We start from the raw sequence: 15444 nt of genomic DNA, 5'->3' as shown, positions 1-15444 counted from the left end.
TGAGTTTACCATTCCTCTTTAATTATTATTATTACTTTCTAACAGTGTTATTCCTTCTACATTTTTTGCTTGGCATCCTACTGTAAGAAAGTTTTCTTTTCTCTCCCATTTATTTATATCAGTATGGACTCATGGATTCTTTCCTTTTTATTCAATGGGTTATAATCCATTACTATGATTATTTATTGTGATGCTCATAATTGGTCCTCGAGGGTACCTGCACTTCTACAGTATAGGTCACAAGAACACAGCCTTACATTTAAAATGAGCACAAAATACTTGCTTTCAGGATCTCTCTGATTCAGATAGCTCTGTGAGCAAGGCAAACAATCATCTTTCCTGTAAACTGTTTGCTAAAAGGCTTCTCTGCTGGTACTGAGTATGGCGAGAACTCTAGGTTTTCTCACTCTAGGTCCCTTGTGCTTTCCACTCTATTCAGCAGTCTCCTTTAAGGACTGAAGGGTAAAACTTCAGGTAACAACTCCACAGTGGGAGGTCTTGTCCTTGGCAAGACTTCTCCAGAGTAGCCTACAGCCTATGTGTAAGGTAACCCTGGAGTCAAGTGCTGTTTGATACAGCATCAGCGTGAGGTTAGGTTATGCTGGTTTAGTGCTGTTTGATACAGCATCAGCGTGAGGTTAGGTTATGCTGGTTTGAGCAAAGATGGGAGGCAGAGAGACACCCTGAATTTTATTACCCACAAGAATTATTCAGGATGAGTTTTTCCCCCCTTCCAAATTACCCAAGTCTTTTTTTATACAGAAAGACAAAAAAGTAGCTTGAGTCTATAATTCCTTCCCTACAATTTCCCTTATTTTTAATGTGCAAGTAACTAAAAAAGCAAGATCACAGAAGGGTTTATAACAAAAAGCCAAAGTCCCCAGCCTCAAATCACTCCTCCTCTTAGGAAAACTTTTTTTTTTTTGTTTGGTTTTTGAGACGCAGTTTTTGCCCAGGCTGGAGTGCAATGGCGCAATCTCGGCTCACTGCAACTTCCACCTCCCGGGTTTCAAGCAATTCTCCTGCCTCAGCCTTCCAAGTAGTTGGGATTACAGGCATGCGCCACCACGCCCAGCTAATTTTGTATTTTTAGTAGAGATGGGGTTTCTCCATGTTGGTCAGGCTGGCCTCGAACTCTCGACCTCAGGTGATCCGCCCGCCTCGGCCTCCCAAAATGCTGGGATTACAGGCGTGAGCCACCGTGTCCAGCCTCGGAAAACTCTTAATTGCTTCCCATTTTTAGTTCTGGCAGCTCTCTCCATATTTGTGGAAACTATTCATTGGATTATCAATGTAAGGTATTATCTGTCGACTCACTGCTAAAATAGATCAGGATTTAACACTCCTCTCCACCTCTTCCCTCTCTCTGAATTTCTAACAGTTTATTACCTCATGTTCTAGAGATAATCTTTCAATTGTATACTTAAACCTCGATTTTTTTTTGTTTCGTTGCTCAAAGTTAGTTAGATATTGGCCCTGTTGTCTTCCATCAGCTGCACCTTTACCTTTACGTCAAGGTTGAGAACATTGACCTTCAGGTCTGTCATCCTGCTTAAGAGTTTCCGTGCTTTGTCTGCAAGATGGTGCTTAAAGCTTTACCTACGAGCAGTATTTGCTGGGTTATGTCGGCGGAGGACAGCGTGCTCTGCCTCGCTGGCTACTGAGTGCTGGGGCTGCAGCCTGTCCCCTCCAGGTGCAATGTCACGTCCCCAGATGCTTAACTTGTGGTCTAGGGGTACCTTTTAAAAATCGTTGCAACACTGCTTACAATTTTCGCCCTCCAAGTGGACAGCTTCGGGCATCCCTCACCGCCCCAGATTCTCAAGGGGGTCTGGTGCCCACCGTTTTAGGGAGCGTGAGTTTAATTCCCAGGGCTCAGATGTCAAGGAGACAAGAGCTACCGCTCAGTGGGCGTTTTCTCAACCCAAACTCCCGATCGACCTCGAGTCTCCCCGCCGGACCCGGAGCAAATCTCAGAGTCAAGATGCGAGAAGGGGTGGCCGGGCGGCGGACCTCAGGCTTCCGGCACCCTTGCGCTTCCCGCCGGCACGAAGGACTCCCCTGGACAACCGCCCGCCTCTCAGAGGCCGGAGTCCTAGGCCCTCCAGCCTGCGCTGCCTGTCCACAGACGCGCCGGCCTCGGGACACCCACCACAGGGGTAAGACGCGCCTCCGCCAGCTCCCCAGCCCGGAACCCAGAACGCCCTCCTAGGAGCCTCACAGCGCAGATCAGGGGACGGGCTTTCGGCCGCACCCCTTCGCTCTTTCCCCGCCTTCTTTGTTTATTCCGGACCCACCATTGGCTGCTTGCCCTCGATACCGGGCGAGCCGCCGGTCTTTGGAGAGAGACGATTGGACAAAGTCCCTGCCGCTCGGCCAGCAGCCCGCTCGCGATTGGTTGAGGTGCCGCCGGGGGTTTGAATCGCATCCCCGGCCGGGGAGGGTTCTGCCAAAGTGCCACGTTGGGCCCGGCGGCGGCGTGAAGACCGGCGGCTGCGTGAGAACCCGGCTCCAGGCGTTCGCGCCGTAATGCCCGGCCGTTGGGGCCGTCGGTAGGCGCGAGGCGAGTCGAGGCAGCCGGCCGGTCGGCGGCCACCGGCGGGAACGGGGCTGAGGCGGCGCAGCGGAGTCTGGGCGGCGGCGCGTCCCGCCCGAGGGCGGCTCTGGCTGAGGGCGGAGGGGCCGGGGAAGAGCCCGGGGCAGCGGCTGAGGCGGGACGGCGGCGGGGGCCGCTGCCCCTAGAAGACCCAGCCGAGATGCTGGCGGAAAACCTGGTAGAGGAGTTTGAGATGAAGGAGGACGAGCCGTGGTACGACCACCAGGACCTCCAGCAAGGTGAGGGCGGGGGCGCCCCGCGGGCGGGCGGCGGCCTGGCCCGGGAGGCCCCCGCTGCGAAACTGTTAAAAAGTTGCTTTTTGTGGCGGCGGAGGATGCAGGTGCCGGGAAGGGCTCGGGCTCACCTGGCGGCTGGGCCGGCCGTGCCCGCGGATCCCGCCCGCAGGAAGCCTCGGCACGGGGCCCACGGCCTTGCTAATGCGCAGTTGAATATCAGCCCCGAGGCGCGTGGGGGCCAGGGACGGACGAACCAGGCACCGTTTTAAGCGCTTTCCGTGGATTAGCTAGTTTAATCCTCACTGCATTCCTCCGAGGCAGACCCAGGTGAGCCAGTGTGTCCCGCAGTAAGTGGCATAGCCCGAGAAGCCGCCCCGTCGCAGGCTGTCTAGCCCAGCGCCTTTCATGGCCAGCGCGGAGGGCCGGCTGCTGCAGGTGGTAGTTGTTTTGCGGTGTAGCGGGAGCTGTGCGCTCCGCACCGTAACTCCAGGAGACAGTAACTTTTTAAAAATTTATTAATGTTTGAGGGTACATGGTAGGTGTATATATTTGTGGGGTACATGAGATGTTTGGATACAGGCACGCAGTGTGAAATAAGCACGTGATGGAGAACGGGGCGTCCATCCCAGCATTTATCCATTGAGGTACAAACAATCCAATTACACACTTTTGTTATCCCATTTTCCATATGAGGAAAGCGGAGATTAAAACGGTAAAGTGGCTTGCCTAAAGCTAAGTGTGGGAGGGAGTGTTTTTTGAACCCACACACTCAGAAGAAGAGTTGTAGTCACTGCTCAAACCCCATCTCTTCCTTACCATCCTAGTTTACAGTTTTTTTCAGTTGGGCGTTAAGCTGTTAGGCATAGTTCACCAGATGCCAATTGAAACGACAGAAGAAAGAGCGCATCTATCTCTGCCACTTTTCTTCAGTTTGCACGCCAGCTTTCACTTAGAAACAGGCCTGCCGATGGTGTCTCCAGAGAACAACCGTAGAGTAGCCCACTCTTTGGGGCCAGTGGGGCCCCCCTTTTTCTTATACTAATAGCAGGAGCTAGCAGTTGGGGAACACTTTTTATGTGCCTAACACTGATAGGCCCATAACACAGTTGCTCATTTAATTCTCCCAGTAACACAATAGAGGTAGTAATGTTGGGGAGTGCTAGGGTTCTCCTTAAGACTCCAGAGCAAACGTTCTTAACCGGTATACTGAGTACTGAACAATCCTCAGGAATTTTTCCAGGCATCTTCAGTTTCTGCAATTCTGTGTAAATGCTTTCAGCTCTAATCTTGCAATGAAAATTAACATCTCATTTAGTTGAATATTAAATGATCATGTTGCTTGTTCATGCTAACCACTGAACATGGCAGAAGAAAAGAATGTAGACCTGAATAACTCAGAAAAGGAAAATAAAATGAGCACCTCTTTTGGAGGAAGATAATTTCTTAAATTAACATGCAATCACTTTAACCAAAGTAATTCACCTTTATTACACTTACAGAGTCCAAGCTACTTAGTGGTTGCAGTGCAGTGTTTGGCACCATCTTCTTTATGTCCAAGAGACAAATTTATTATACATATTAACAAACCTGTTTTCAGATTTCCCCGTAAGGATTGATGGCCTAGTTTGATAGTTTCTCCAGGATTTGTGAGGCAACCACTGTACCACTGCAGTACTTCCCTATAATTTAATTTGTATCATCACAGCTAAATATTTCTCTTTCCTGTATTTAAGAAGCATTAATCTTTAAGGGCATGGAGGGGGCAGGTTCTTTTTTCTTGTGTTTCCAGCATCTAGCATAATACTTGGCACATACTGGAAGCTCGATTTTAATATTTGTTGAACTGCACTGAAGCACTCGCACAGAATTGTTTTCATGGCTCTCTTCCATCAGGTGCCTTAGTCCAGCCGCATTCTCCCCCTGTGGGAGGTTGTTAGGAACAACAGCTGTAACACTTCAATCTACCGAGCAGCAAGTGCAACGTGTCAGGGTTACACGAGGAATTCTCTTTAACCTCTGATCAAAATAAAGTCATCAGCTCTTCAAGTTTAACCTTAAAAACACAGGTCTAGGCTGGGCGCAGTGACTCATGCCTGTAATCCTAGCACTTTGGGAGGCCGAGGCGGGCATATAACCTGAGGCCAGGAATTCGAGACCAGCCTGGCCAACATGGTGAAACTCCATCTCCACTAAAAATACAAAATTAGGTGGGTGTGGTGGCAGGCCCCTGTAATCCCAGCTACTCGGGAGGCTGAGGCAGGAGAATTGCTTGAAACTGGGAGGCAGAGTTGCAGTGAGCTGAGATCGTGCCATTGCACTCCAGCCTGGATGACAAGAACGAAACTCCCTCTCAAAACACACACACACACACACACACACACACACACACACACACACATACACATACATACATACATCTGAACCTCTTTACTGCTAGTTGCATTTCTGTGTTTTTCAAAGGGCTGTTACGTTATCACAGTGGACTTTTACTTAACCCTCTGTGTCATAACCAACTATATGGAGTACGAGTAGAAGATGTGAAATTCCAACAATTGTAACTTGTGAATATGGCCTGTCAAAGAATAAAGGCTACAGTGTGAATAAAAGGGTATCCTTTCCCCAGTTTTGCTAAGTTATATGTTAACTCCTAAACTTTTAACAGATTTTAAAACTTGTTCATTTCTCAAAAATGTATTATCTGCTCTTTGCCAGGTATTCGCCTGGGCCCTGGGGCCACAGCACCTCCCCACATGAGTGGATAGATAGGATTCCTACTCCCATAGAGTGAATGTTCCAGGAATCTGTTGACTAGAGAAGCCTGGAGGTGCCGCCTCATGGGATGTGCCCACTACAGCGCCTCGTACATTGTAGGCCCTCAGTAGACACTTGCTACTGAATTAAGTTTGGGAGCAGGTCTGTCCTGTTAAGCAGATTATTCAGCAAGTCTAGTGGGATTTTATGTGCAGGCATCTGTCCGTTTTTTAACATCCTCATTATTATTACTGAGCAAGGCTTATTTGGAGAGAACTGCTTAAAACTTTTTTTTTTTTTTTTTTGAGGTGGAGTCTCGCTCTGTCCCCAGGCTGGAGTGCAGTGGCACGCTCTTGGCTCACTGCAATCTCCGCCTCCCGTGTTCAAGCCATTTTCCTGCCTCAGCCTCCCAAGTAGCTGGGATTACAGACACGTGCCACCACACCCAGCTAATTTTTGTATTTTTAGTAGAGACAGGGTTTCACCATGTTAGCCAGGATGGTCTCAATCTCCTGACCTCGTGATTTACCCGCCTCGGCCTCCCAAAGTGCTGGGATTACAGGCGTGAACCACTGCACCTGGCTGGAAAACAACTTTTAATGATCCTGTTCTCAGTATCTTACAACTATAGAATGTTTTCCTTTAGCAGTAGTAAGCCATGCTCTGAATAGATTGAATCTTTGTATCAAAGTTTCCTAGGGTATCCTTTTTTAAATTGAAATTGCTGGAAATTTCTAACCTCAGTAAACTCTGGTCTACTATTCATACCTTGTTAGAAACATGTAAAGCTTTTGTGTAGGCAGGAGGAGAAAACCCTTTGCTGTTACAAAACACTTTGATGAAGAGACTGTCTTTTGTCAGAGAGCTGAGTTGGCTCAGTAGGAATACTGACAATAATCTCTGTGGGTAAGATCTTTTCTGGGACAGCAGGAGCCTTCAGTGCAGGTAATGATGGTGCTTGCTTTGAAACATGCCCCTGAGAACAAGGTGGAAAGACTTCAGAGACTGGATTTTGTTTTAAACCAGCTGCTATTGTCATTTGGTGAGCTGTGCAAACTTAGAATAAGGATTCAGGTTTCTGTTATGTGGATCAGTAAATGAACTCTTAGTTTAAAGGAATCCTAAAATTTCAGGATGAGTACATCCTCCTTGTGTACAACTATTTTGCTGAATCACTGTTTGGAGGGTTATTAAAACTGACAACATCATTTTTCTTGATATTTATATTCAGGTTTTCTGCTTTCCCAATTATAGTAACATTGGCAACAGGAGTTAAACAGAAGCATCACTAAATGACGCATTTGACTTTGTAATAGGAAAAACTTTCAGCCTTACTGTTAGTGAATTACTCCTACAGACTACAGCTGCCAGTACTAATTTTTTGCCTAAAGCATAGAGCTGAGTATCTGTTTAAAGCTAACAGTTTACACCATTAAAAATATATTATTACCTGCAAAGACTCATTAGTGAAAGAATATTCAACATATGAAGGTATTGATATGTTGAAATTCTCAAGCCTGCAATAAATCTACAGTATTTTTAGTAGTTGCCTAAGCCAGGCCAGTTCAATAGGATTTAGAAAAGACCCTCTTAATGAAAATTCATTTTGTAATCCTGTAGAGATGAACAGGTGTATAAGGCTTCGAAACTATATTATTTCCTTTTCTTTTGTGCCTTAATTAAAACTATAAGGGACATTCAATATTCTATTCCCTCCACTAATTATTTAGAAAACTTTCTGGGGCTTACTGCCAGCTTTTGGCCTCTTTTGGTTATGGAAGCCAGCTGCTACTCAACAGGAAATGAACTTTTTTTAAAGACAAAGTCCGGTGTCTTTAAGCTAACAGATGAAGTAATATCCTATTATACAGTGTGACTTCACAGGAGCTTTCTTGTAGTTGGGACTTGTTAAAATTCTATCCTTAACAGTCTATAAATATTTAGGAGATCGAGACTTCAGGTTTCTGAGCCAGGCTGGTGCTTTGTTTTACTGGAAATAAGGTTTGAGATAAGGACAAGTCTCAAATTCTTTTTTGTTTGCTATCTACTAAAGAGTGCTGTCCTTGGTATCTCTTTCTGCAGGAGCAGGGAAGAGGTTCCTGGCTGCTCTTAAGTAGCACTGGTAGTTCCATAACTGAATGAAAGTGGTGATAGTCTCAAGTCAGTCTGGATTCTGGGAGAGGTTTCAGCCCAGTTGGGTTTTTTTTTTTTTTTTTTTTTTTTTTTTTCCCTGCTAAGAGACAAGGTCTTGCTATGTTGCCCATGCTGGTCTCGAACTCTTGGCCTCAAACAGTCCTCCTGCCTTGGCGTCCCAAAGTGCTGAGATTACAGGTGTGAGCCACCACACCCGGTCCTTGGCTCAGGCTTTGATTGCTGGTTAAGAGCATCTTTGGTGAATCTGAGCCTTCCCAGTGAGGAATTACCACTTCACACATTTAAGAAGGAAAGACTTAAGTAATACCTAGGTAATGTTTTTATACTTTGTCTTTAATACAGTGTGGTAGCTTCCATATGGGTCTATGTATACACATTACACACTCTGTGAGTACAAAGTCATTTTTTCTGGAACATGTTGAGCCATACATAGTTCATTTTTCATTTGGTGAAAACAGGGTATTAACTTGCCTGGGGTTGTATGTGCTTTCACTAGCAGAGCAGGCAATAAAAACCCAAATAGTTGAACTCTAATTTCTCATTGCAATCTGTGAAAACAAGTAGAAGAAATTAAGTACCTCAACAAGGGGAACATTTGTATTCTCTACCTTAAAGAAGCCTGCGGACCTCTCTTTCAATTGCCTTAAAACTCTGCAGATGAAGATAACAAAGAATCGTGATGAGAGTGAGAGTGAGAACCTGTTGACCTAAGAGTTTCTGTTTGATCCGTGACTCACCTTGGAGCTTGATTAGGTCAATTAACAGTTTTGTGCTTCAGGCTGTCTCATCTGAGAAACTGGACTAAATACCTTTAAAGATATAAAGACTAATGTCTCTAGAAAACAAAAAGTAGGCTGGGGGCAGTGGTTCATGCCTATAATCCCCAGCACTTGGGGAGGCCGCGGTGGGCGGATCACTTGAGGTCAGGATTTCGAGACCAGCCTGGCCAGCATAGTGAAACCCCATCTCTACTAACAATACAAAAATTAGCCAGGTGTGGTGGTGGGTGCCTGTAATCCCAGCTACTCAGGAGGCTGAGGCAGGAGAATCGCTTGAATCCAGGAGGCAGAGGTTGCAGTGAGCCGAGATCGCACCACTGCCCTCCAGCCTGGGTGACAAGAGTGAGAGACTCCATCTCAAAAAAAATAAATAAATAATGACAAGAAAAAGACTAATGTCTCTTAAATGCTTTGAGCTATTTGTAAAAGTTCTGTGTTTTGTAAATTCAAGTTATTTCATAGACTTAATGGAAGTCTTTTTTTTATTTTTTATTTTTTTATTTTTGAGACAGAGCCTCACTGTATTTTTGGTAGAGATGTAATTTCACCACGTTGCCCTGGCTGGTGTCGAACTTCTGAGCTCAAGCAGTCCACCTGGCTCACCCTCCCAAAGTGCTGGGATTATAGGCATGACCCACTGCACCTGGCCTCTAAAGTCTTAATGAATGTAATGACTAATAGACATTGTTAGTTTTGAAATCACAAGAGAATGTATTTTAGCACCTATCTACCAACAGTATACTGTTTTATTTTAAATGGGTGTAAAATGTTTTTAAATGATCTGGAGTTGGGTGTGGTAGGTTTTGCTGCTTTTTCCAGAGTGAAAACTAACCAAGTAGAATACTAATTATGCACTTGAGTGGACATTACAACAACTAATGCTGTTGTTACCATTTACTCAATGCTAAGTTTTACTATGAGTAGTGGTGGATAGCCATTAAGCCTTATTTGTCAACCTCTAAAAATTAAGTTTAAAAATCATTATGTAGTGAGTTTCCTTGTTTTTATGATAAATTTTTTTCATAATACTTATGACAATAACTGAGGCTACTTTCTATCATACCTAGAATAAAATTTAAACTTTACCTACCATGGGCTATAAAATCCTGTATGATCTGATCCCTCATGCTTCTATCATACTGGCTGCTTGTCAGGTTGTAGAATATGCCAAATTCATGGCAAGTTCTTCATCCTTCAAGCTTCAGCTAAAAGGTCTTGTCAGACCTTCCTTATGACCTCCCTTTCTAAATTGGGCCCTAGGCTGGGCACAGTGGCTCATGCCTGTAATCCCAGCATTTTGGGAGGCTGACGTGGGAGGATGTGTTGAGGCCAGAAGTTTGAGATCATCCTGGGCAGCATTGTAAGACCCTGTCTCTACAATAAATCAGTAAGTAAGTAAGTTGGGTTTGGTAGTGCATGCCTGTAGTCCCAGCTATTTGGCAGGCTGAGGCAGGAAGATCACTTGAGCCCAGGAATCCAAGGCTACAGTCAGCCATGAGTGCACCACTGCACTCCAGCATGGCAACAGAGCGAGACCGTGCCTAATAAAGAGACAGAAAAAGAAAGCCCTTTGTTCATTATCACCAAATCCAGGTTTTTCTCCCCCGCTTTATCTTTTAGACTTTATATTGAATTGGTCAACAAATCCTTTAGCTTTACTTTCAAAACATGTCAGAGTTCTGCCCCTCCTCTCCCATCTTCATCTCTGCCACCCTGGTCCAAGCCACCATCATCTCTCACCCAGACGATTGCAGTATCTTTCTGTCACTCTGCTCCCACCTTTGTCCCATTCACCCTGTATAACAGCAGCCAGAGTGATCCTGTTAAACCTCCATTGGATTCCTTCATTTGGAGTAAAGGCCAAACTCTTGACCTCTTTAGTTAGGCCCTCCGCAAACTGGCCATCTTGGAGCCCCTCTGATTTGAGTCTTCCCCCTCCCCTCCCTGCCCAATACATTCTGCTCCACCCTCCTCAGCCTCCTTAATGACTCAGTCATGCTTCCTCCCAGGTGCTTTGCACTTGCCTTGCCTCTGCCTGGAGTGCTGTGGCCCTGGTCACATGTTCTTAAATTTCAGCCTCCCACATCCACACTCCTCCTGTACTTCTTCCTTGCTTTATTTTTTTCTCTTTAGCATTTATCGCTATCAAGTTTTATTATGCTGTTTCTCCCAGTAGAATATAAGCTCCATGAGGGCAGGGATATTTTTTTAATGTGAGTTCCTTATGGCTCCTGGGCACCATCCCAGTGCCTAGAATAGTGTCTGATATTATTGAGTATGTGCATGCATGCATGAATACTGTTTATCACAGTATGTGAGTTTAGTTACTCATTTGTCTGGCTTCCTCCACTAATCTGGGAATGTCAGCAAAGCAGGACTTCATTTTATTCACTGTTCTATAGCTAATGCTTAGCATAGTGCCTGGCAACAAAAACATTCATTTGTGAATCAATGACTATTAATAGTACTTTGCGTGCGTATTGCAACTTAGTTTGTAAAGTACTCCTTTATGTATTATTTCATTTGATTTTCACAATCTTATATTGATAAGACAGTCATCTCTCTAAACAAGAATACTAACTATAGGGGCCTTAAAGTCACCATATTGAGTGTTCTGGTAAATGATAGAACCGGGGCCTGAGACTTACCTGCCCAGAGTGCAGTGCATTTCCCACTGTATCAAAGGACTGCTCCATAAGATTTACTATGCAAAGAAGTATTTCAATGACCTATGTTACAACTAGTGTCCTTTCTATATTGTTAACTAAATTTTCATTTCTGGGAGTTGAGTATAATATAAACAAATCCTGTTTTATGGGCATTATACCTAAGAATAGAGAGAGTTGAAAAATGAAAAAATGAGGTTTAAGATAAAATATGGTTCTGTGCTAAATGGAAGTATGAGCTACTGACATGTAATTACCTCAAAAACCACATTTCTGTTTTGCTTTTCTAGTTGCTCATCTTACAGAAGGACACGAAGAGAAGTAGAGTGACCTGGGGCAGTGTTCTTAATGCTGATGTATTTTTCCTTTTCTTGACTTAATAAATTTTAGTCCCCTTAGGAGTCCAGGATATATGACAATAAACTTTAACAGTTGTATTCACAGCAGCCAAATTCATGGGAACTTTAAAGATTTTTGAAAGCTCCACCTATACCTTGGCTCAAGGGTCCATTCAAAAAAGTAGACTGTCGGGATATGAATACATTCATTGTACTAGCAAATAGGATTTTAGAAGTAACACTGCGGAATGATCATTCCTGAACAAATAACTGCATCTCCATTAAGTAGATGACCATTTTTCACTTCTTACAAGTATGGGTACATAAGAGAATACATTACCTGCTGGAGGCGTCAGTTTAACTGAATTTTAAGTAGAACTCGGGTTTCCTTCTGTGCCACTCCACCTTCCATTGGGATGTGACTTAAACTACATGTTCTTTTTTGAAGGACTGGGTTATATAAATTGTTGATGTGAGATCATTTGTATTATTCTAAGATTCATTTGTTGTGCTAGATCTTCAACTTGCTGCTGAGCTTGGGAAGACATTACTGGATCGGAACACAGAGTTGGAGGACTCTCTTCAGCAGATGTATACAACCAATCAGGAGCAGTTACAGGAAATTGAGGTAATTCACTTGGCAGGAGAGTTACACTTTTGACACTTCGATGTGTTGCTGTTACGCCAATCACATACTGGTAAAAAAGCACTTGCAATTAGATGCAGCATTTTATTTTTTAACACAAACTTTTTTGAGAATAAGAACCGCCTCCCGAGTAGCTGGGATTACAGGCGCCTGCCACCACGCCTGGCTAATTTTTGTATTTTTAGTAGAGATGGGGTTTCACTATGTTAGCCAGGCTGGTCTCGAACTCCTGTCCTCAGATGATCCACCTGCCTTGGCCTCCCAAAGTGCTGGGATTACAGGCATGGGCCACCACACCCGGCCTAAAACATGCAATATTTAAGATATACAGAATGGGGTAAGAGAACAATACAATGAATACCCATATATCCACCACCTAGCTTAAGAAAGAAGACTACCCACACTGTTGAACTTCCCACCGGAGAGGGAACTTATACCTCCTCCTCAGTGACATATCCCTCCCACCTACTACCAAACCATATCCTAAATTTGAAAAAAAAAATCATAGTTCCTGATTTCACAGTGTGTTCAGATGTTTTGCTCCATTCAAATAATCATAAAATACATGTTGCTTTCTCTCTGCTGTGATCTTGATTTGTTTACATTTTTGCTGGATATTTTATTAAAATACTACATTTTTGGCCGAGTGTGGTGGCTTATGCCTATAATCTCAGCACTTTAGGATGCCGAGGGAGACAGATTGCCCAAGCTCAGGAATTCGAGACCAGCCTGGGCAACGTGGTAAAACCCCATCTCTACAAAAAAAAATACAAAAATTAGGCTGGTGTGGTGGCGTGTGCCTGTAGTCCCAGCTTACCTGGGAGACAGAGGTGGGAGAATCACCTGAACCTGGGAAGTCAAGGCTACAGTGAGCCAAGACCGTGCCACTGTACTCCAGGTTAGGTGATGGGAGCGAGACCTTGTCTCAATAAAAAAAAAATAATAATATAATACCTTTTGCCTAGCTTAACAAACTAAAATGAAAGATGCTAGACTAGGGCATTAAAATGGCCCTCTATGCTGCTAATCTTATAAATGGTCCCCTTCAAGTAGTTCAGTTATGTGTAGGCCACTTGACTGTAAAGATAATCATGGATATTAACCAGTGTCCCATCAGAAACCTTTCTCCATGTCCCAACCCATGCTTCCCCCAAAAAGGGTCTGTACTTAAATTATAAGCTCCTCTCCCTTAAATTGGTACAGTAGACCCAGGACTTTTGTGTCTGTGCACAGAAAAATGTAAAAGACTCTAGAACAGTGAAGCAGTTCATCATAATGAGTACTTACTAAAGCTTTGATTATTTCCTGAACCAGGTGCTGGGAATTCAAACAAGCGGAGAATTACACAGTCCTTCCTTAGAAGTGATCACATTATACAGTTTTAAACTTTTGAATACAAATCTATCATCAAAGGCAAATGTGCAATCTCAATATCCATTAATTTTACCTAGTAACATAAAAGGTGTATACAGTAGACCCTCCCCTTGAGCAGGATTTCTGAAATACACTTTTATAATTCTAGGAAAGTATGGCTTGCAATGATATTGAAGTCACCAGGTACCATTTTTAGCATATTCTACATCAAAAGAGCGTAGAATATGTTTTACACTAAATTGAATTTAATGACCTACTGTAGGCCAGGCGCGATGGCTCAAGCCTGTAATCCCAGCACTTTGGGAGGCAGAGGCAGGCAGATCACTTGAGGTCAGGAGTTCGAGACCAGTCTGGCCAATGTGGTGAAACTTTGTCTCTACTAAAAATACAAAAAATATGGCAAGCACCCATAATCCCAGCTACTTGGGACACTGAGGCAGGAGAATCACTTGAACCCGGGAGGTGAAGGTTGCAGTGAGCTGAGATTGTGCAGTTGCACTCCAGCCTAGGCAACAGAGCAAGACTCCATCTCAAAAAAAAAAAAAAAAAAAAGACCTACTGTAGAGTTTGCCAGAAACCTAAAATGCAGAAAAACTAGGCATTTAAAAACTATTAAACTAGGCTAGGCATGGTGGCTCACGCCTATAATCCCAGCACTTTGGGAGGCCGAAGTGGAAGAATTGCTTGAGGCTAGGGTTTGAGACCAGACTGGGCCACAAAGTGAGACCGTGTCTCTAGTCTAAAAACAAAACTATTAAACTAGCCAAATGTTTTACGTGGTCAAGGAACTCTTTCCTACTTTGTTTCGTAGACTTTGTTTTTTAACTCAGTGGGAGATTTCAGAATAGTCCTAAACGATCATCACTGTTTGTATTTGTGTAGAGACATAGTCTTAATTGTATTATCGTAGTCTATGAGGTTTATCCGAGGCCTGATTATTGCTAATAGTCAATAAATTGTATTGATGTTTCCTGTTAGAGCATTTATAAAACACTATAACTGGTACTTATTTTAGCGTATCTTTCAAGTGTAGCTGAAAGAAGTGTAAATATTTGTAAGTTGGGAGAATGATGCCTATTGATTAGCATAAGAGATTACAAACAACTGCTTTGTTTTCTGTGGTATCGAGGATGATTAAACATTTAAGCTAGATCATTGGTATTCTGAAAGTATCCAAAGATATCTGAGATTCTCTGAATCTACAAATAACACTTTATTATCTAATATTATCCATAAGATATTGCAAAGCGTCATGGAAATGAAATAATCCAGTTCAGACCTTCATGATTAAATAGGTATAAAATTCAGCCGGGTGCGGTGGCTCACGCCTGTAATCCTAGCACTTTGGTAGGCCAAGGCGGGTGGATCACGAGGTCAGGAGATCGAGACCATCCTGGCTAACATGGTGAAACCCCGTCTCTAGTAAAAACACAAAAAATTAGCCGGGCGTGGTGGCGGGCGCCTGTAGTCCCAGCTACTTGGGAGGCTGAGGCAGGAGATTGGCGTGAACCCGGGAGGCGGAGCTTGCAGTGAGCCGAGATCGTGCCACTGCACCCCAGCCTGGGTGACAGAGCGAAACTCCATCTCAAAAAAAAAAAAAAAAAAAGTATAAAATTCATGTATAAAACTATTCAGGAGATTTAGCTTGGAATATTTCGGGAAACATATTCATGAGTCTCTTGTTCCTGTAATATGTAGTCCACTGGTTCCTAGATCTGAGCATTGCACAATGCAGTATTTTACTCTTTATCCAAAGCTGTTTTTGGCTAAGAATAATTACTATCTTAGGTTTCTTCACCACCATTACAGTTGACTTTCTTTTTTCTTTCCTTTTGTAAGTTGCTTCATGAAAGTAAGTTTCCAGTCTCAGTAGGGGAGATGAGATGGCAGTAATGGCTAAGCCC

The 15444-nt window shown here is 43.8% G+C and overlaps 1 protein-coding gene across 3 annotated transcripts in view; it reads left to right on the top strand.

Annotated features, from left to right (window-relative positions):
• The first annotated feature begins 2446 nt into the window (after positions 1 to 2446).
• Positions 2447 to 15444, top strand: part of CDR2 (cerebellar degeneration related protein 2) — a 28665-nt gene continuing 15667 nt past the window's right edge. The window contains exons 1-2 of one of the 3 annotated variants that reach the window (XM_009430487.5): positions 2447 to 2835; positions 12036 to 12148. In XM_009430487.5, coding sequence (XP_009428762.1) covers positions 2757 to 2835; positions 12036 to 12148 — 192 coding nt within the window. In that variant the 5' untranslated portion in view covers positions 2447 to 2756. Of the gene's footprint in view, positions 2836 to 2962; positions 3160 to 12035; positions 12149 to 15444 lie in introns of those variants that run through there. The other 2 variants (XM_063796838.1, XM_016928687.4) reach the window with 2 other exon arrangements.

Source organism: Pan troglodytes, chromosome 18, assembly GCF_028858775.2.
Source record: "Pan troglodytes isolate AG18354 chromosome 18, NHGRI_mPanTro3-v2.0_pri, whole genome shotgun sequence".
NCBI classification, from domain to species: domain Eukaryota; kingdom Metazoa; phylum Chordata; class Mammalia; order Primates; family Hominidae; genus Pan; species Pan troglodytes.
Note: the sequence above shows the minus strand (reverse complement) of the source record. Positions and strands in the feature narration are given on the sequence as shown.